The 22,199-nt window shown below is 41.8% G+C and overlaps 1 protein-coding gene across 11 annotated transcripts in view; it reads right to left on the minus strand.

The window, feature by feature from the left end:
- Positions 1 to 22,199, minus strand: part of LOC124182677 (Down syndrome cell adhesion molecule-like protein Dscam2) — a 50,315-nt gene that overhangs the window by 12,684 nt on the left and 15,432 nt on the right. For all 11 annotated transcript variants that reach the window (XM_046570227.1, XM_046570224.1, XM_046570225.1 and 8 more), the window contains 9 exons: positions 21,297 to 21,617; positions 19,995 to 20,156; positions 19,554 to 19,703; positions 14,336 to 14,453; positions 8,180 to 8,423; positions 6,708 to 6,912; positions 2,957 to 3,253; positions 2,617 to 2,727; positions 2,201 to 2,359 (listed from right to left, as the gene is read on the minus strand). In XM_046570227.1, the coding sequence (XP_046426183.1) occupies positions 2,201 to 2,359; positions 2,617 to 2,727; positions 2,957 to 3,253; positions 6,708 to 6,912; positions 8,180 to 8,423; positions 14,336 to 14,453; positions 19,554 to 19,703; positions 19,995 to 20,156; positions 21,297 to 21,617 (1,767 nt within the window). The remainder of the gene's footprint in view (positions 1 to 2,200; positions 2,360 to 2,616; positions 2,728 to 2,956; positions 3,254 to 6,707; positions 6,913 to 8,179; positions 8,424 to 14,335; positions 14,454 to 19,553; positions 19,704 to 19,994; positions 20,157 to 21,296; positions 21,618 to 22,199) is intronic.

A 22,199-nucleotide genomic window follows, 5' to 3' on the forward strand; every position in this document is an offset into this window, starting at 1 on the left:
CAAAGAAACACTGTCAAATTACCCCATGACATGCCTAACTTTGTAGGATGGTTTCACCCCCTTAAAATGTTTAATGGCAGATAAAATACGAGTCGCTTAATTTTTTGTCTACTATAACATACTACCAAAGAGATCAAATTGGAGAGATCGACTTGGGATACCTTCCTTGTAAAACAATGTTTCAATTCTAATTCGTACTTATGTGGTAGCACTGAACCTGCACATCTTTAGAGACATCAAGAATTGCGAATGCTGAAAAGAGGCAGGTATTTTTCATTGTAGCTGCAAGCGTGAATTGAAGATAAAATGTTTTAAGGAGAATTGTTTAGGTGGTTCGACACTCTGTGGCCTTTTTCTTCCTGTCTTGTAATCGGAACGTACAACAGCGAGTGAGAAGTGCAGATGAAGTAGTGGTAAATTGGTTGCTGGATCAATCGATGGGTCGGATGAGAGTGAGAATGCTTCTTGCAAGCTTTTAACTTTCAGCCCTTAGCCTTCAGTTCAAAGATTTTCGGTCTCGTTTTCCATTTGCATGAATATGGAATTCCCCATTCTCACCACGTTTTTCAACTTGATAATAGCACTCAGAGTTGATATGTATTGCATGCATCAGTATGATTACGGTGCTCTTGGATTCACTGAAGTTCCAACATGGGTAACAGTATAAGTCAATCAGGTTATTTCAAAGTTTTGAAAGATTCACACCACCAATATCGTCCAGTAGATGGATAGTTGATCAGGCGTCGGAGCGCATTTTTATTTTTCTCTACCTTTACCGGAAATCGTTGATGAAGGGGAATTTCAGGTTCGTGTAAACAGAATCAACTTTTGACCGAATCATTTGCGATAGACAGCTCGAGTGATTTGGATTAGTAGGTGTATATATATATATAGAATAATATAGATATATATATATATATATAGATCGTTCTAGTTCCCTGGAACGTTCGGAAAATCCATCAATGAAACAAAGGCGCGTGTTTGCAGCGCAACCGGAAAGCAACACGGTTCCAGAGAACTTGACGATGTTGCAGAGCTGAAAAGAGTGGTGCTTAAACGCGTGCAAGGAGGGCAGTGCTTGAGCGGTGCAGTGAATCGCTGTGCTCTGTGCTTGGATATTTTTTCGATCGGTGTTTCCTTTCTTTCCTTTATCCTTTTTTATCTTGGGAATAGCATTCCCTTAGTAGTTGGTACATCCAACGACAGGTGAAGCGTTATATTATGCACATACATGCGCATAAATTTCACTGCGCTTGCGTCGTTAATTTCGAAAATGAAAGCTTGACGATGAACAAACGATTATCGAGAGACTGACAATTTTAGTAGGAAAATAATGTTTAGGGGCGACAAAATGTATGCATCACATGTCTATTCTGGCGAGAGGTTTCAACCCAGCTTTTATCGGTCCGAACCCTTCGCAAATCATATAAATATCCCGGTTGTCCCTAAGCGTATGGATACAATGCCGCGTTATGAATTGTAGCAAAGGGACGGTTCCTGCTGATTCACTTCTACCGGATGCGATCCCTTTAACAGACCTGAAGTTTCAATACTCTCAATTACGTCGATGGTGATCTGTTAGCTGAATTTGTAATTAGTCGATCCATAGCTCGAATATTTTCCCGAGCCAAGTTGAAAGGTATTTCCAGTCACTCGGATAGTTAATGAAAACTTTGTCATCAGGAGTGTCAACAATTCGTAGGTAAGACGCACCATTTCTGATAATCAAAACTCATCAAGGGGAAAGAATTTCGCGTTTGAAATGTCAAAAATTTTCATAATTTATCTTCGGACATTCTGAATGCCTTCTGCGTTATTGAAAATCCTAAAGATGATCGAATCGATGTTGCTATACGTTGATTAACATTGATAAACGTGAGTGTTACTCAGTTATGTCCCAGTATAAATTCTGGTCACTACGAACATCGACTTCACGTTTGTGTAAATTTACCTTGTTCATAATTTATTTCCCAGTACAATTTTAATACCCACTCTAATAATTCTGCAATATCCAAGGAATTCTCATTCGAGGTGTGAAATTGAAGGGATTTGAATTATGAAGCGCAGATTGAATATTGAAAACTTTTATCGCGCATTACTAAGTTCATTGATTGTAAGATAGGTATTCTCTGGAATAAAATTTTCTCTCCTACTCGGTGATTACTGTTATTTAACAGAGTTGTGGATTAGAAAAACTTACCAAGAACACGAACATCCACCGCTCTCTGCGATGTAAAGTTGTGCTTGTTTTTTGCTGTGCAAGTGTAGGTGCCTTGATCAGCGTTTTTTTGCACAGTTTCAACGAATAAAGATCCGTTACCAATTCGTTGCCGCATATTCGTGGGCAGCCTGACTCCGTCTGTGAGAAATGGCCAAATTATTTTGTAATTTATATTGCTTGTGAATTATTTGTCAAGATATTAGAATCAGGAATAATCGTAATTAATGGGGGAAAAAAGTCGTTTAGAGAAACCCATGCAGAAACCATTGTGAAAAAGTATGCAAATATATTGACCACCGAGGAGAAATATCAAACACCGATACTATCAGTATTTCGCGCAGCAGCAGAAAGGAAGGAAGTGATGCATGACGTGTGCTTAGCGTATGCTCTCTTACCTTTCTCCCAGACAATTGAATCAATCGGATAACCCGCCACGGGGCATTTGATATGCAGTTGTTTTCCAGCGACTGCTGAAACTGCGGGCATCGGTCGGATGTACGGTAAACCTACGGAATTGAAAAAGCGTATTCCCGTGTTATTCCCTCTCTATTATCTATTTTCCAAGCTAGTTTTAACCAACACCGTGAGAATGCAGCTGCACCGAGCAGATAACGAGACACGGTCGGGCGTGCATTTATCGAGTGAAAAGTTTTTTGCCGAATCGAGAACTCTAAATCAATGATCACCCCGAAGTGCCATTCCGTATTTCGGTTCGGAATTGGGTTAATTTTTCACCGTAAATGTTGAGTCTCGCCGCGTTGCTGGCTTCTCCTGCCCGGCTGCTTGCCGTGCATTCATATTCACCCCCGTCTTCCGGTTTAACCGAGGAAATGTTTACGTGGGAGATTACGTCGCCGTACACAGTGACGTATTGCCCGATCAGAAGCCGGTCGTTTTGCGGCAAAGGAAAACCGTCGAGGCGCCACGATATCTGCGGCGTCGGGTTTCCGGCTGCGCTGCACTTCAACGACACCGATGGACCAGGCTGCATCGTCTGCTCGATAAAGCTGTTGACCAGCTGCGGCGAAATTTCTGCCAACAGTTAGACCGGATCAGTTTTGTCGCACGGCAGTGATCGGATCATGTTTAATTTCCCTAGAATTATGGTGAAACCGAGTTGTCTCTATCAAGGTTCAATTACTTATCATGGCTGCTCCCTCTTGCCGGCTCTCTGACTTTTAACGGGCGACAACTGCTTTACGCTCGCAAATTTTCTAGCTTCTAGTTAATTTCAGATAAAGAAATGGGTCCTAAAGAACCCAACAAATAATTCGTCGTCTTTTCATCCCATTTGATAAGTTCTGCTGTTTTAGATTCACTGTTAAAAAATTTAAAACAGTTTTGTTTAACTTGTCCTTGTAGAGGACGACCCGGAGTGCATATTGATTTGTACCTTAACCACAATGTATTCCTAAATCGGCTCTAAGCTGCTCCATGCTTAAATAAATATAAGTCCACGCATCGTTTTTCTCTTGTGTCTCGGTTATTCGTTCCTTTTAGGAATATTTTTTTTCATTCTTCTTACTTTCGGCGCTAAATCTAATATCCTATCTTTCCACTTGTATAAAGTATTGTTTTTTGTTAATCATTTAATGTTACTTTAAGTTTTAACTCATTGACTGATTGATGATACCAAGAAAACTCCCAAGAAACTACCTTCAAAATGATCAGATCGATGCCTGAACAAAACAACGAATGGAGAAATCAATGTACAGGCATAAATTCAAACATCGAAGCTGCAGGATGATATTCAGGACCAGAGAACGAAACGAGAGAAAAGTATAGACTCTTTTCGCGACCCCGGACGATGGGAAAATTCTACTCCCTCCAATGGGACAGAATAACCTCGACTTGGGATCATTTTCCCGGTAATCGGTGGTGGAGTTGCCGCGGGGTTAGAATGGGCTTTGCCTTGGATGCGAAAGTCGCGGGCATCAATAAGCCCGCCGCCTAGTTAACCTATGCAAATTTAGGGACTCAACTATCGTATCGCTTTGCTGACGGCTTCATCTAGTGGGTTGTACGAGGTGCAGCTATCAGCTCAGAGATCACGTAGCCTTAGCGATTGTTGATGGGAGGGCTCATTCCGCGGTGAGAAGTGGCTAATCAGCATGGCTTTACGGTTCGGGCGTAGAAGTCTCGCGTACCGTAACAATGTCAGTTGTGATTGGGATCATTGGCTATGATTGGAGTCGAGAATGTAAGCACATATTCGTGCACACAACCCTCCGAGTTGAAGTGATGCTACCGGTGAGGTAGTGAACCATGAAATCCCTTGCTGCTGAGAAAGCCAACAGAATTGAGAAAGTTTTGAAATCCTAAGACGGGTTTGACCAGTCGGGCTTTAATCGGAAGGTCCCCCATTGTTCTTAGCTCAGAGTAAAGATAGTCGAAAGTTATAATCTCTTGTACTTTGTAGTACGTTTCGCCAAAAGCGGGAAAGCTTGAACAGAGTTGCCACAAATTATTTAGCGCTGCGGGACGTAGATGAGATTGCATTTCTGCAAATTATTGAATAACCAAACTTGCGAAAGTGATCAGATGGCGGTGGATGCTGGTTAATAGTTGTTGTGCTATTCAATGAACTTCGAGAGAATAATAAAGGCTTGATAATACTGGTGACCGAGACGAAATAACTCTAGGTTCGCAACACAGCCGCTACAACCCGTGGTCCACATTACTAACTGAAAACCTAAAAGCACGCGCATTACGAAGAACAATTGTTTATTTCACCCAGTCTTTTGTGGAGCTAGAAGTACGTGGCTATTGACGTTAATACCTCGCCAGTTTCATTGTTCGTTTAATCTTGCAGTATAATGAGTTGGGCACTTGTGGCGAGTGATGAATGATGCTCGTAAGAGATTTTCTGCGGACTGGATAATGATGAGTGATATTAAAAGGAGTAAGCTGAAAAGTAAAGCCATTAGCAGAGTTTTACAATTTCATACCGGAATATTTCGCCTCATCTTCCATGTCCGACTCCTTACGCTTTGATATTTATTTTGAAGTATTCAAAGTCTCGATCCAAGCGAGCTGTTCTGGGTCTAAGCGCGAGCCTAAACTGTCAAGGTTTCCACGGCAAAACAGAATTGACGGAGCCTAAGCTGTCTTCGAAACGCTATCATCCGCAGACAAAGAAGTTCGAATCTGTCAGACGACGTAATCGATTGAGGGGTAGACGAACCGTGGATACCTTGTCTTCCCGAAGCAAAGTTCGAACTCCAAAAAGCAAGGAAAGATGAGAAATATCAGAGGATTTGGTATATGTTTATTGCAATGTCAGAAAAAATCCTAGGAAGCTGGTAGGGTTTTTAAAATTCATAATTATCTCACGTTGCCTAGCGTTCCAAAGTGAAAATAAGAAATCGTTCGCCAGGCCAATAAAACTATTTAAAGATTAGGTGAAGAAAATTGTAAACTATATTGAGTGTACAAATCTTCACTTTCAAACAAAACATTTAACCTTGCTTTCTGAAGGTAGGAATAGAAAAGTATTTTATACAATCCGAGTATGTTTCACGCGTTTTTTCATGCGTGTTTTCCATACACAAAGTACCCGTTGCTATGACGGTAGACTGAGTCTGCAAATGCGCATGCGCTCATCTCCTAGGAGTTAAAAGTGGACTTTTCTGTACTGCGCGCATGTGCTGTCGCAAGCAAATCTGACATTGTGCGACCCTAGCCTCAATTTCGTGCTTCGTGAAAAAACACGTTACATACCATTGCTACATGAAGAATCGTGTGCAACAAAGAAGAAACGGTCTTTTCGCCTCGCGTATTTGCGATATTACTTATTTACTTACTTTTATTTACTAAAATGAGTCGTGTTGCAAACTTACGCTCGACCCGAAAAGACTGAGTTGGCCTCCTTGATACACAATATACTATTTTTGGGGCACGAGTTGAACTGAATCGTGAGAAAATGGCTAACAATGTCTCGCGGTTTAAGCAATGTCGAGAAAGTTCGAACGCCAATGAGAACGGGCGAAGTTCTACTCTCTGCAAATGGTAAGGTTGTCGAAATGCAGGCAAAAACAAAACTGTCTTCGAAGTCTGAGGTATCGTTAACGATCTGCCCCAAAATAATGTAATTCTGGAAAACCTTCTGTGAGGTTCGTTTCATAAACAACAGCCTACCCGAGAATCTTGTGCCGAAGCCGAAGGGTTTTGATTAACGTACCAAGACAATTGGCCCTTGTCGAACAAAAACAAGCAGAGCGAAGTCTGTCCGTGAAACGTGACAGTGGCTGAATAAAGGAGGGTCGATCCTCTGTCACCGAGCAAATAGAAGGGTGTCCTTCCCACCCGATCATAAAACAATACTGCCGTGTTATTGCCTCGTTAGAAATACTTGTTTGAGACCTTCACAAACGTTGTGGGATCACGTCAGATTGAATTTTCATATAATTCTTCACCTTTCAATGTCTCTCGATAAAGGAATTCTCCGTCTGATATAAAAAAACAAGAAAAACACTCGCACACTCACCTCCGAGTCGTAGCTCAGCTATCCCCTGCGCCATTTCGTGTTCATTGCGAACAAAGCATTGATACATTCCGCGGTCTTCCCGCGCCACTGATGTAACCGATATCCTTTCCCTGGAGAGGGCCTTCACTCTGGTGCCGGTGCGTAGAGGCTGACCATCCTTCAGCCAGTAGAGAGCTGTTTGGGGAAAACCGTTGGCGCTGCACGTCTGGAACAGGTGATTACGTGTCAAAGACAGTTCTTTTGCCCTTGCGAAGCTCTACCTAATTTGTGAATCGCTGGACGGTCTTCTATGATTTCGCCTTTCAGCGTAGATCATCTCGCACTTGGCGATTAACATAAGGTGACACAACTGATAAAACGGTTGTTTTCCAGTACGAGTAAAAGAAGAAAAATAAAAATCCTTCAAAGGTTTAAAGGGGTAATTCATTGATGAAAGAATGTAAATTCGAAAAATTGGTGATTTCGAAAAATTAACGACGGAGCCTGGAATCGAACCTGGCGTCTAGAGATGTTTGACCGGAGCCTTACCCCACTAGACCACCTAGCCGTCCTGACTCTGTTGTCGTTAATTTCTCTCATCACCAGTGAGTTCGAATTTGTTTTCCTGTGCCCGGTTTATATGTGAGTAAGAAGTTTCTTCTCTGCATGCACGATGTATAAGGAGACTCTAATGTGTTGATGTTGTGTTTACCCTTTTTGAAAAAGTTTATTCACACCCAATAGAATGATGCGAATCAAAGTTGAAGTTGGCCATAAGAACTTTGTGAAGCTAGCTGTGATGCGATAGCGACACTTCTGATCACTGGTGCCGAGTTTCGCAACTACTCAAGTGTCACTAATTGGTATGGTGATCGATTCGAATCTCGGCAATTGAAATGTAGCATTAACTGAAAAACGCTAATTTTTTAGTTGTGTCACCTTTCTGGCCAAGGTATGATTTCGTGCATCGCGTTCCGTGCTGCGTGGCACACGGCCGGAACGAGCTGATCAGAATTTCTAGTCGGCCAACTTTTGCATCCCCATAATTGAACGACTCTGAGGCCCGTGACTGCAGCCTGAGTTGCAGTAGCGTGAAAAATTCCTACGGTAGGTACTCACTCAGCCCTAACTGTCGTATCGCAGACAATAGCGAGTTAATCTACTATTTGCGAGCCACTTCGTGGCCTCGTGGCTCCGCGTATTTAGTCGGCCCTCAAACTCTTAGTTCGGTGAACTCGGCGGGACAACTTTTAATTACTCCGGCTAATTATCTCCAACTCTCGCGATCAACTTACCTACTCTTTTACCCCTCTTTATACCCGTCTCTATCGCAAGTCATAATTTTATTTCTTCGACTGCCATTGACAAGCATTTTTATTTTTTTTTCTCTTTGCCTTGCTGTAGCGTACATGGTTCTAGTCTATAATTAAGGATATTCTACCACGGAAAATTGTACAGAGAAAATAATTCTGAGCCATTCCAAACTCACTTACCAAATAGGCCGGTTTTCCTAAGTCAACAATTTGGATTGCCGGCTGAACGTGGACTCCCAGAGGTGCCGAGACGGTCAGTCGTACCTCAAGGGTTTCACTCCCTTGATTGTTGCTCGCAATGCAAAGATAGGAACCAGCATCGGCTTCTTGGACGGCCTGGATGACCAACGAACCATCGCGCACTGCTAACCGACCCGAGGAATCCTCCACAGGCTCTTCTCTTTGATTTCGTCTGTAGTACCACCTAAGAGTAAATTCACCGTCAATATCGACCATCGGGAAATTGGCTGGTCGCTGGAGTGGCAATAGATATGGACGCCCACCGTGGCAGTCGGATGAAGTAAATCATTAATCTTGAAATTTCCGAACCATGGTATATGAGTGTGGAAAATTTAGCGATTTATTCGGCATATCTTATTCACTGAATCCTCAACATTTGTTTCCTCACGCAAGAATGTTTCGTCGTTTATTTATTTTGAAAGTCAATCAAAACGGTTATCCAAACTTCCAAGCTGTGTTACTCACAAATCACTCACACCACTGATTCTTCCCTTCAAGAGAAAACTCGTTGAACGATACAGTCAGTCAGATTTCACTGAAAATATTGAATATTCTCACTGACATATCATCGGTTATAAAACCACTTTGAAACAATGAAACGTAATTGAAAAATAATTCAACGCTTGGTTGACCAGATTGGGGGTGAAAAAAAGGTGAAAAAGGATAAAAAAATATATAAACTCCTATGGGCAAACAGCAGGAGTGGATAAGTAATTCTAACTCTCCGATTCGTCAGTATAATATTCAAGCTTGTCTTGCATCTTCATCCGACACCTCATGCAAAAGCTAAGCACCAAAGATTTTAGCCTTTCGGTGATTCTTTGAAAATAGATTGACTGAGCATGTAAGTGGTTTGTCTTGTCCGCGAAGGATAGTGGATCATGACTAGTCGATAAAAATGAGGCAAACTAAACGGAGGAACAGTGCCGTGGTTTTAGACAGTCGACCCATGTCTGGTAAACTTCCACACCGTTATTAACGGGTATGACAAAGAGATGTTGGTAGACGGAATCCGTTAGCGCGAATGTTCAGCCACGTGGCTTACCCACAGACGTGAAATATTTGATGCCCTGTCACTAGCAGAATTCGTAATCAGCGTGATTTGCTTCTGTGCCAATCTGTCTCCGTCGAGTCAAGCCCACGCTCTCAGGGACGCGCTCAGGGCCACATCACTTCGAGCACATCCGCGAAAATCTGCCAGTCGCAACACTCATCAGGCTTGGCTGATCCCGCGCCTGACCAGATCCGCAGAACAATAATTCGATAGCTTATCGTATTGTTGCAATTTATTGTTATTACTAGGGTCCGCATAAATATTTATTCAAAATTAAAAAATATGTATGTACATATAGTATAGACTTATGGGAAAAATATGGAATAAAAAATAATAACTATTGTCGAGTAGCACACTTTATTTTTACATAAATTATGTCATTTTCATTATTTTGACAACACTATTTGATATATTTGACAATAGCTATCATTCTTTGCTTAATATTTTTTCCTACGTATTTCAATTTTTCCAGTCTACCTTATATCTACATATTTTGTAATTTTTAAGACATATTTATTTGGGCCCTAGTTATTACAAGCATTTATCACCGCAGGTTACATTGGATTACAAACTTGTGTCCTTTAGTCGCATCCATGCGGGAACTAATGCAGCATTAGTTGGATCTGTCATAAACTAAAAACTAACAAGAATGATCGATGCGTCTACATTCTCCGGACAATCCTATTTGTCGATACAATCCGAACTGTTTTATTTGCATAGTTCATTGACGAGGAAAAATTTGCGATACTATGGATCCCGGTGCAAGAGTTATTTCAGATCTGACGAGTGGATTTTCGAGGGAAAGAAGCAGTCATTTCGCCTTTAAGACAGCGCTGCAGCGGGTCCTTGCAACATGATAATATGAAATCGATAAAATGAGACCGTGCGTCGAAAGAAGTTACCCTCGTCAGCTTTTTGGACCCAGAAAACGGCTTACGGCACTCAACGACCGGAGCTTAACCAACCGAATGATTCTCCCCAATTCCCATACATATAATTTTTCTCCGGTCGCGTAATTGAGCTGCAAACCGGCGTCCCAACCACGTTATAATCCTGTCAACTCCAGATCGTTTAATTTGGAGATCTGGTTGCTTATTTTCCAGGTAAAACGAAGCGACCCGTTATCACGAGAAGCAATGGATTGGCGGTAATGGCGCTACCAGTCGTTGCTGCAAGCGGGGTGTCGCGCGCTCGAGAAGAGAAGAAGAGAAAGAAAAAATCGTCTGCATTCAAATCCAATCCACCTCTGATCCCTGTTAAATTGATAATTTCATGAGGAATCTACATCAGCTGCAGCCGTTGGATTTAATCGATTAGTGTTTTAAGCCACCGCGGTGGCGAAGTGGCGATAGTCGAGATCCGACATCACGTACGAAGAGGAGGTCTGGCCCTTCCTCACGGACCCTCGAAGGTCTTAGAGGGAGGTTCAATGTTTAAAATTAGCATTAATATGGAAAATACAGCAGTGTGCATTCCCGGTCGGGTTATATACAGTGATATTGTTGGCAGCTATCCCGAGCTGCTTCAGCCACCTGAAAATGTAGTTCCTTCTTTTTCTCTTCTGTCGTTGCGATTTTTTTCCTTCTCCCGAGGGAGAATATCGACATTCGCCAGGGTAACGACGATCACAGAAGGCGCGAGCTGCTGAAGGCACAGATGATAAAACCCACCGAGCAGCATTTTGTGTTTAAAAGGTATCGCATTTCCATAATGAGATGACTGAACGTCTTGCGTGCTTTTTCTTCAACGAGTTTTTTTCCGAGATACACGTGGAACACGATTTTATATTCAGGCGGTTCGATTGAGAAAAAGTTCGGTTGGGTTAGGTTAGGTTAGGTTAGGTGGAACACGGTTGTTTGTTCAGGCGGTTCGATTCAGAAAAGGTTAATTTCGCAATAAAAGGTATAAACTCCGTGATACTCGAAGTAACAATAAAGTTTCGCCTAGTGTGATTATTATTGTGGAGCAAGAATTTAGAAATTTCATCTTGAACTGCGTGGAATGTAGAAACTCGGATTTTTAATGAGCCACACTGTTTTCTTTTCATGCATCAGGCGACTAGGTTGACGCAAAATTATTTGTGAATCCGAGAATGGGGTAGTTGCAATTAACACCAATTGCTTAAGGACTTGAATGTTACGTTAGTGGGCTCGAGTAGGCTTCGTTTTGATTACGATATCGAGTTTCTTGGTATTGTAGTCAGGAAAAACGATGCCAATTCCAGGTAATTCACGTAACAATGATACCAAATTAGTTTATCGATTCCCACCAGCCACGGCTGGTGCTGCACAATATTCAACGTATGTACGTATTGACGTCTGAAGCGATTCGATCTTCTTTACTCCAGGGAGAGATTGTATTACATGGACGCATGTATCGGTACATGTAATATGTATATAGGAAGAGGTACGCCTAATTAGTATTTTCTAAAAGTAAATGAAAAGAGGGTGGAGGTAAGAAGGAATGTAATAATAATCTCGGTATACTAGTGAAAAGCAAAGCGAGGTAACAATAAGCTGTAACTTTGCAAGAAACAATATTTGAGTTAATTCTCACTAACAACGCTTGTTAACGACTCTGAGCGACCCGCTTCACCCTCAACCTAACGAGGATACGAAACACGCTGCGAATTTTTTACTTTTCTGTACTAGTTAGCTGATTTCGAATTAAGTTCATATACACGAGAACAAGCCGTGATTAATTAACGGAGGCTTATCCAAACTTGGGAGCTGTGCTTTCGAGTGAAAAAATATCAGAATCTTGACTGATTTCAACATTTCATCGATGATCGGTTTCTGCAAAACGGAACTAAACACTACATTTTGCTAGTATTGAATTGTCGTCTATATACCTTCCGATTTACAGTTTTATTTTACAATTGCTTAATTAAATCGAACGCGTATTGCGAGAAGGAATTTATCTAATTTTGCCTCGGCATTCTAGACAAAATATAGCTTCACCCGTCTCGACACATGAATAGAGATTTTTACATTACAATAATTCACCTCGCAGACTTCGATAGATTCAGACGATTTAAGTTATTCACATAATATCCAGACTCTTGGAGGATTCCTCTATCTTCGCGAACCAGCAGCAGATATAAGGAATATTCGCTTGCCTCTGAAAACGTGCATTAAATGAAGTTGAGAAAATACTACCACACAAAAAACGTTGATTGCACGTGAAAAAAAAAAATGCACTAAAAAATAGTGAAAAACATTCTAACGCTGGAGTTTTCAACGAAAATCAAGTATCAATAAGAAGTTTAGACAGATGGTCACTAAGCTGAAAAAGCTGAAAAGAGTCCAGAAAAATAATCGAACACGACTCGATTGAATCCGTAAAAATTAATCGATAATGTCGTATTTTTTTGAAACGGTGCATATGAAACCAAAATTTCGTCTATTTCAGTATGTAGTCTTAATAGCGGAAAAGTTTTTTGATAACGTATAGTTTCGTTAAAAACATTTTTCAATTTCAGGCGAAAACATTCATTATCTATCACTTACTGTATCAACTAAGTATACTTAGTAAGTAAGACAATGATAACAATTGATACTCTAATTACATAAATTGATGTTGCATTGCTTCGTTCATGGGAGGAAGAATAATCGAGTTTGAAAAATAATCGATTATACTCGATTAATCGGGAAAATATAATCAATCATTTTTAGTCATTATTAGTATAGCATATCATTATGTCAAGGAAACATTTCAACGATTCGTTTTCACGTTATGGTAACGGCAAATGGCGCATATCCACTACAGGCGTATACGCGGTACGTGAAGTCGAACCAGGCAAACCAAATTATGGTTCCAGATGCCGGACCTGGCACAATGGTGGAATGCATCGAGATGCCGGCCAGCAGACTGGGCCAACAGCCAAGCGCAGCAAAGGCGACTGAATGCGTTTAATTGATTGCGATAATTGAAGCGTCCAGGGGAATTTCGCGTTTTGCGGTCTCCGCAGCCGGGATCAGCTTCGTCACGTTAACAACGTACACTAGCCAATTTCACAATTACAAGGCGGCTTCCGGCTCCCGACCTCCGTCATGCTTTGCGCATAGCCAATTTCTATAATACAACTGCTCTAGACGTACCGTATATTATATACACTAGGATGGTCCTTAATAGGGTTGTTTTTTGAATTTTAATGCTGCCAGGGGTTTAAACGCTTTCAAATTGCTGAAAAAAAAATCACTGAAAATTTGAGCTCCCCGTACCAACCTGAAGACAGTCCGCTTTGCGACCGAAGCTTCTTATGGAAATAGCAGATGGAGAACTTTTTTTTCTCTTTGAAGTTTTATATGTCGTTGACGAATATACCGACAATAATGGAGGATACATATTTTTGTGGAGAATTGAAGTGTCTTCAAGAGAAGCTCTGATGCATAAAATTCGTAAATGAAAGAGTTCATATGTTAACTAACGTGTAAAGTCTAATTTATACATAATTATATCATTCTGTCAAGTATAGCTACGAAATGAACAATCGTGTGATAAAATATGCTGCATATTTCTTGTAGGTTACAAAATTTACTATAGATTCGTATAATTACATTATTCTAAAACCTCATTATATAATAAACGAAAATGAAAAATTATTTTCTACCAGTATTGATCGATGTAACTCTGAAACCAAAGATTTGAAAAAATTCAATCTCGGTCGATATGGTCCAGGTCACAGGTCACAATTCTCCACAAAAATATGTATTTTCCATTAATGTCGGTATACTAGTCCACGACTTGTAAAATTTCAAAGGGCAATAAACGTTTTTCTCACGCTAGTTCCATAAGATAGTTCGATTGCAAAGCGGACTATCGTAGGGTTGATGCAGAAAGCTCAAATTTTCAGGGAATTCTTTTTTCATCGATTTGATAGCGGTTAAACCCTTAGGAGCATAAAAATCCAAAAACAATCCTATAAAGGACTGTGCTAATATACACGTACAACGTACATACAGACAAATCACACAGCGTTCAGCGACGAGATGAAAAGCAAGTAGCCGTAGGTATTCTCTACGATTTTTTATCATCGTTACCTGTTTTCCGGACGTGGATTTGCGTAGGCCACGCAGGGAATGACGACGGTGTCTTCAAGGCGGGCAGAAAAGTAGACGAGCTTTTCATTGAGTATCGGCGGCATCGATCCTCGGATTTCTGTCGACATAAAAGCAGCTCATTAAACGAGGCATTTTGAGAAAACGTTCCTGAAACTGACGAGTGTAATTAATGACCGAGGAATCGGGATGGAAAGCTGATACTGCAGATGACCGACTCCCAAAATGTATGTACCATGGCTTTCCACACGCTGGAAGCTCGATTGCCTAATTGAAATGAATATTGATAGGTTATTACCGAACGAAGGGTATCGAGTGATTCTGCGATGATTATCATACCTGTTTGCGCTGGCTTGTACACAAGTGTAATTTGTAATGTGTGTGGCGGTATAATACCGGTTGTGTATTTTTCCTCTCTCGATGCTTCTTCGCTGAGGTTAATTTGGACTACGATATAAAGGGCAATCTTTCATCCTTACCCGTCTAATGCAGCAACCTCCCGGATGGGACGGAAACGGAGCCGGACTAGTTATCGGTAATTTCTGCTTCGGTCGTAATCCGCGGACTCGTCCGGAGTCTAAACTCTCCTGCCGCGGCTGGAGAGTGAAGTAGCAAATAAACCGAGATATACGAGTCTGTGAGAGAGCCGTTAAGCATTCCGAGTTCTTGGAGAAGAAGTTAGCTGACCCAGCACCTCGACGATACCCGACCCGCAGCGCAGTAAGAAACTCCAAGAGGATCCCTCTCGCGAGCTTCCTCGTCAACTTCTTCAATACACGCTAAATTTTTCTTTCACAGTTCAACTTGCACATCAAGTAGCTCTATCGTTGTAGACGAATAATAATGATATTTGTTTAAGTGTCTGTTACAATTATATTCGTCAAAAACTTTTAAAACCTTTTAATTCTTACAAAAATCACTTCCGTACTTTCGGTATCGTTATCTGCCCTTTACAAGGGGGGTCTGCGATGCATGGGTCAGCGATTCAATCCATTTTTAGTACACGTAGATGAACGCACTGAAATTTTGATCAATTAATTTCTCGGAAACGGCTGAGAAGTGCCCCTTACTGTTCAAACCTGATATATTCCTAGTCATGACCTACACGTGTACTAAACATGGATCGAATCGATTTTCCATGCGTCGTAGCCTCCCTTTGTAAGGCAGAGAGAAAGAAGCAATCGTTTCATGTTCTTTCTTGACGGATGTTTACTACAGATGGATCGGACAGGATTTTCTCATGAGATTGTGAAAAGACATTCCGGCGAGTTATAAACAGCGAAACCATGTGTACGGGTCGCCATGTGTAAAGGCTTGGGTCCTAATGGAAAGTTATGGGGCTGGATAATGCGTATCCAGCTGTACACGTAGGTGTACGTACAGAGTATAGCCAGAATATTCTTCCTACCGAAGGGCGAGCATCGAAATGAATACGGAGCGATTTTTCACCCTTGTAAAACACAAGTACAACGGAACACGCGAGGCCGCGATATCCACAGGCGTTAATAATCATCCGTAACTCTTACGCCCGCTGTCTGATCCGATATGTTCTTTCATCACGAATACCAACCATCGTCGAGATTGCCGTGCTTGCACGAAGGGTCGAACGAAAGAAAAGGGATGCCGTAATAATGAACCGCCGAACATTGGGCAAACAAAATCCTTTTCTCGCGCTAGCTGGAACGACATTCCTGAATTACGACAAGGCTAAAGTTAGTAACGTTAACGTAACGAAAAATCATGAAATAAATCGTTATTCATCTTTAGAAGGATTTTCAAGGAGTTAGCTTTTAAAAATGTGTACATCTTTTCGTTGTTACGATTTACCAGCTGAATTTCAGACCACCCTAAGGGAGCGAACGAACTAATTTCCAAAACGTGCATCGTTAAAGTAACGTGACTAACTTCACCCTCATGAATTACGGCCAAGAGATCAAACTTCGGCAGAAACTGACGAGACTTTCCTTCGAGGGTGTTTCAGTCTGAATAAAAACCGTAAGGGACGAAGAAGCACATGCGATCAATGCCGGAATAATAAGATCCCCTCACGGAGTTATTCTCCTCTGATTTTTAGAAGAACTTGGAAAGGGGGTCTCGAGATGCCGGCACTTCAGTCAGCCGGCTAATTATCCGTCTCTGCATTCCAGTAGTATGGGCTCGGGTGTGTTCAGGCAACTTAGGGACATTCCTCCAGTCACAACGCACTGCAGCAACGCCGTTGTGTGCCGTGGAATTCTCAGTCCTAGACTGCTACACCGTCCTTTCTCTTATTATTAGCGTTATCGTTATTTCCGGAAACGTTTCGGACGTTGCAGAGAAAGAAGAAGAGCTGACAACGTACTTTGAAACGCCTCGCCCCTCATCTCGTCCTTATCAAATTGCCGTGTAAGTTTGTGCTAGACGCTTTCGAACGATATCTATGAGGAATTTAAAAGGCAGATCCCGGCTCCAAGATTGTCTCTGCTTTTCACCACATTTTTCTTTTGTGCATAAGCTGGGTTGAAATCAACTGCTGCTACTGTTCGATAAACATCCGTCTAATGTCTGTCTCGATTCTTGCTGGACTTGATTTATATATGAGAAAACCTGGAGGAAGACATTCGACTATTGGTCAGTGCTTTTTCCCCCATTATGTAAGATCCATAGTATAGGACCATTTCTGATCCCTGCAGTTGTCTGCATCCTTAAACACGGGCGTAAGTGATTCCATCTCCTAGGAATATACAGCTATCCTCGTACAGCTCGAAAATTTCTGCAAGTTACCCTGAAGCTGCTAAACGGAGATACAGCTGAAGCTTTCAGAGCTGTTGTTTGTTTTACCGATAATTTTGATTTTTGTCTGATTTTTGCTCGTTTCAAATCACGCGTAAATTCATATTTTTTAATACGCTGTATGGTGAAACTGTAGCGTTTAGGTTCATAGGCACAAACCAAGCGTCATTTCATGCTTTTGGAAGGAACGATAATAATTGCTTCCTAAGCCGGATCATTTGTCCGCATCAATATCTTTGATTAAAATAACACGCAACACCGGTGACCTGTGAATAACTGTACGAAAAGCCGCAGTGGACCTGAACATGAGCGGCTTTCTGTGTTTATAATTACCTGCCGATGGGCAGTTGGAATAATGGTCCGAAACGCACTGGAATATTGGTAAAAAAAACTTTCCGATATATCGCGAACAATACGGTTCGTACCGGTGCTTGTATTATGATTCGGCAAAATGTGTTCCCTCCGAATAAATTCACACAGCAGCTGAAACAGGAATTTGATATGGGTTCGTACGTGGCGGGTGAGAATCTGACACGGTGTTTCAAAGTGCCTAAGTGAGTCTATTTGAAATAGGAATGGATTTTTTGAACAGCGTGATTAAGATATAGATTTCATATTTCACTTTTACCGGTCTGTTGACTCGTGGCACAACGCTATTGGGAGTAGCGGATGAAAAAAAACGGAATAAAAAATTGCACACAATGTAAAGTTAGGGTCACATAAGTCTTTCAAAAGAGTCATGAAATTGAATGTAAAAAAAATACTCGATTAGCTTCAGAAAATTTGTAAACTTTCAAACATCGGGTTGACATTAGCAGTAAAACCACCAAATCTAGTTCTGTTATAGAAAGATTGAAGCAAAAGATCAAGTTTGCAGAATGACCCTTTGTAAGGTAGAGGTGAGAATATTGATCGAAGTTTACACAACGTATCATATCTCGGGTACAACGACTTCACAAAGAACCTTTAATCCGAGTTCGTGGAGTGAGAACGGAAGTGAGTTACAGCAAAATTTGATTTCTGATATGCCACGTTCGGCGCTCGTGAAAAGTCTCCTCGAAGGAATCTTCGCATGTGTTTCGCGTGACTTTTAGGTTAGATCTCACGCCGATGGTTGGCCGGGGAAGTGAGACGAGGTACGGAATTCGATCTAACAATATGAGGAGCTCCACTGCTCCGGGGCGAAGGAATGGGCCGCGGTTTGTGAATGCGCGTCTGTGGTTGTAAGGGATAGATTGGTTTCACAGGGATGCCACCTGCACCGGCATGGCAGCTTGTACTTTGAGTTATGAAAGACCTACCGCTGATAGTCCTTCTGTTCGCCTAGCTGAAGCACGGTGGCTCCGAGCTTTCGCCAAATAGATAGAAATCAAATAAAGTACAATTCCAGAAGTGCTGCTTCTTTCTTTAAAAAAGTTTCTCTTTCGCGCTGGACTGGACTTAAGGAAGATCGGTACCAGCTGCGCCAAAATACCCTAGATCGGTGGTGATCAATTGTTGCGACGCTGAATTTGCGTAGGGAAAAGATGAGCGGGTCTTTTTAAAAACATCCTGAGACGCTCTACGCGATAAATAATTCCCTAACAATATAGGGATTTCTTTACACAGTGGGTACAAAATTTACTCAAAGGCTTTGATTTCGAAGAAAGGGGCGTGTCGTAGGAGTTTTCACACCATGTACACTCAGATTACGCTCGATACTGATTGTTAGCAGCGGGGACGAGCACCCGAATAATTTTTATTCCATTTATACTATCTTGATTAGCAAAACGGCAGCTTTTACCGTTAGTGCTGAACTGTTTATTCGACGGTTTGATCGACGCGCAATGTTCAGAAATGAACGATCAGTCATATTCAGGTCACCCGATGGGATTTGGTTACCTATGTCGAGACTGTCGAGTGAGCTAACTATCGACGGGGCAATCTATAATTAGCTGAGGCCAACGGGAACCCAGGTGCACAAATTTCAGTAGATACGTACCTCTTATTAATCGGTTGAAATGGGAAGAGTGGGAAATAAGATTTGGTGATATCGCGGATGATTTCATGGTATTTTCAATCTTAAAGTCATTTTTCAGCAGACCAACGCAGCCTTATCGAGCTGCCATCCTCGTTTTCCGTTCCGTATACCGGTTATATGATTCCGTGAGGCCAAGAGGAATTTTTTACTTAATTAACAGCCTCCCGAGAACTTTTCGTCGTGCAGGGGGAAATATACCAGGATTATTCCGTTTTCAGGGTATGCACGTTTAATTTAATATTATAACTCATTTCATGGACTGCAAAATACAGACACCGCGTCTGCGAGGTTGTTAAAATCTGTGATCACATTAACGAATATATACTTTTTCACTACTGCAAGGCATATTGTTTGGTGAACAGGTTGATTACTCGGTGGAATTTGAGCTTTGAGATTATAGGTACTCGCCTGTTAGTTGAACCCGACCGACGTTGCTACTGACAACTGGCTCCTGGGTTAGTCGATGGTGAGTTCTGCATCTGTAGGTCATCTGAGCGTCACTTCTCGATATATTAATTATCATCAATTCACCAGTGGGCAGCATATGGTATTTACCATCTGCAAAACAAACAGCGGGAACTCGATAATGGTTTGCTGCTGTGTTTGACGTGTCAATTCAAATTAAAAAACTTCATTGAGGGTGGTTTCGCTCGGATCGAGTTCAATTTTTACACATGTATTCTACGTAAATGTTACGCATCAAACTCTCTTCATTGTTTTCTATCGGTAATTTTCAGTGCTAATCATTCAACAAATTGGTCCTTTTATCTGATTGTTTATAGTAAAAGATGGCTTATGTGAATCGTTCTGGAAGTATTCACCAAGTTTCGATGCTATGTATCAACTTACCGCTTGTGGTTGACGGATAAATGTTGAAAGATGGCTCCTGCAGCCAGGAAGTAACGGTGACGTGCTCGCGTACAAAACTTGGAACACTGCATCGCATGAGAACGTTGTTGCCCAGAAAACCGCCAGGACTTTGAACCTCAGCGTCATAGCGTTGATTAACCACTACGACAAACACAGGGGGAAACGGTATAGGCTTGAAAGATCGAGAGAGAAAGAGAAAAAAGAAATATCTGGGCTCTTGAACGGGGCCAAGAAGCTGAGGGACCCCGCCGTTGCCGTTCCAAAAACCACTAGACCTCCGCGCGGCGTAAAAACGCGCTGAGTTTTCTACCTTCGAATCGTACTCAGGAAACGAGGTAGGTGTGGAGGCAGAAGCAGACTCACCAACCACTCATCAACCCTCTAAACCTGCCTCCCTACTCGGAAGCATGCGAAACGTCCGTTACTAGAAAACCCAGCCGAGCACAAAGCCAACCGGCATTTTACTTTCTGCGCTCTAAGCTTCGCCTTTCACGTTACGTCGAGCTTATAAGCCATGAATATTGCGAAATATTCACGTACCTGCGCTGAAACGACTGATTTAAAGAATCTCACAATCTGCTCGTGAAAAAATAAACACAGATTGGGCCGTTTGACATAAACCGTAAAAATGTAGCTGCTTGTAGATGCGATACGATATCAGTTCCGGCTGTCGAAAATATCAGGCATTGAGAGTACCGAGAGAAAATAAGTATTGGGCCACAGTTCCTACAATGTTATCTTCGTTTAGCTCGATTACTGTCACAGATGTTGCACGTTTATGTATTTTCATAAGCGAATACAGATCGCAGTCAAAAATCAGGGTAAAATCGGAAATGAAAGACCAACTGAGTGACAGATTAGAGCTGAAGGGATCATGATCAACAGTCTTAATTTAATGTTATCACCGTGAGGTAGAAGCGGGGTGACGTTTGTTTCTTGGTGAATGGTTGGAGTCAGGAGAAGATAGCATGATTGATGGATGGAGCATAATTACGACTACGGAAGTCTGAATGCGCTTCTGACGTCCTCTGAGGGCAGTGAATTAATCACCTAACACACACCTTCTCTTACTTCGGGCTAAACCATTTTTCTTGAATTTTATTTCTTCCCCAAAATCTGACCTCTTTCGCAGTTTTCCAGAAGAAATTTGCATCTCGCATTATTCCATCCGCAAAGGATAATTCCGCGAAGGAGGAAAAGAATTAGGTACTTGAATTAAAGATGGTGTCACGGCATTCGGTCGAGACTCGAAATTGATTTTATTGTTAGGGAAACACTCACCCGCTCTGATGGTGACATCTCGACTGACGACCGCGCCGACACTGTTGACCGCTGTGCACTTGTAAATAGCCCAGTGAACGTCCTGTCTGAACGCTTCTGCCTCGAAGGGTGGAAAATGAATGGTGCCATTCTCAAGCACGTGCCTTATTCCGGGAATGCTGGCTACTCTGCCGCTGTCTGCTGCCAGCCAGTCTACCGTTGGTGCAGGATTACCCCTCGCAGTGCATTCGACTTTGCCTCCACTGACATTCGTAAATTCCACCCTCGATAATGGCTCTGTTGTGAAACTGGGACCCTGAGTTTCATAGGAAGCTCTACTTCCTGAAACAAGCCACGAAAACATGTACGGGTTAATTCAATCAAGCATTGCTGGAGGATTATTTCAATCCTCATTATGTTTTTTTTTTATCGAGATTTTTCTCAGTGTTGCATTCAGTGTTTCATGCATGTCAGGTGCACAGCATCTCACTAGATTTAACGATGAATGGACCAACAATAATTCTGAATTGTCTCAACTATTCTGGAAATCTTTGAACGTTAGAGGGCACCGAGGAGATTTGGTCTGGAATTTGAAATTCCGGGGACAAGGTGAAACCTAAATATCAGTGACGTATTTAGAAATACAGGTATGTTTAAGTGTAGGTGTCGTCAAATTACTGCAATTACCAGTCAAAAACGTTTTCGACAATCATAAGACTGGTACACGAAGCTTTTTATGCTTATGCAACATGAAGAGAGTTCCTCAACAGTTGATGAAACACATCTTCATCAGACTTGAGTTGACGTGAAGATTGGGATGTGGGGCTAGGGTGTATACGAGTGGATTCCACACGTGGCCGGCTGTACGCTAGTCTTCAAGGTACTCTAGCTCCACCCTTCGGTGCACTCGAGGGTCTCAAAGGG

This window comes from Neodiprion fabricii, chromosome 5 (assembly GCF_021155785.1).
Source record: "Neodiprion fabricii isolate iyNeoFabr1 chromosome 5, iyNeoFabr1.1, whole genome shotgun sequence".
Classification (NCBI taxonomy): domain Eukaryota; kingdom Metazoa; phylum Arthropoda; class Insecta; order Hymenoptera; family Diprionidae; genus Neodiprion; species Neodiprion fabricii.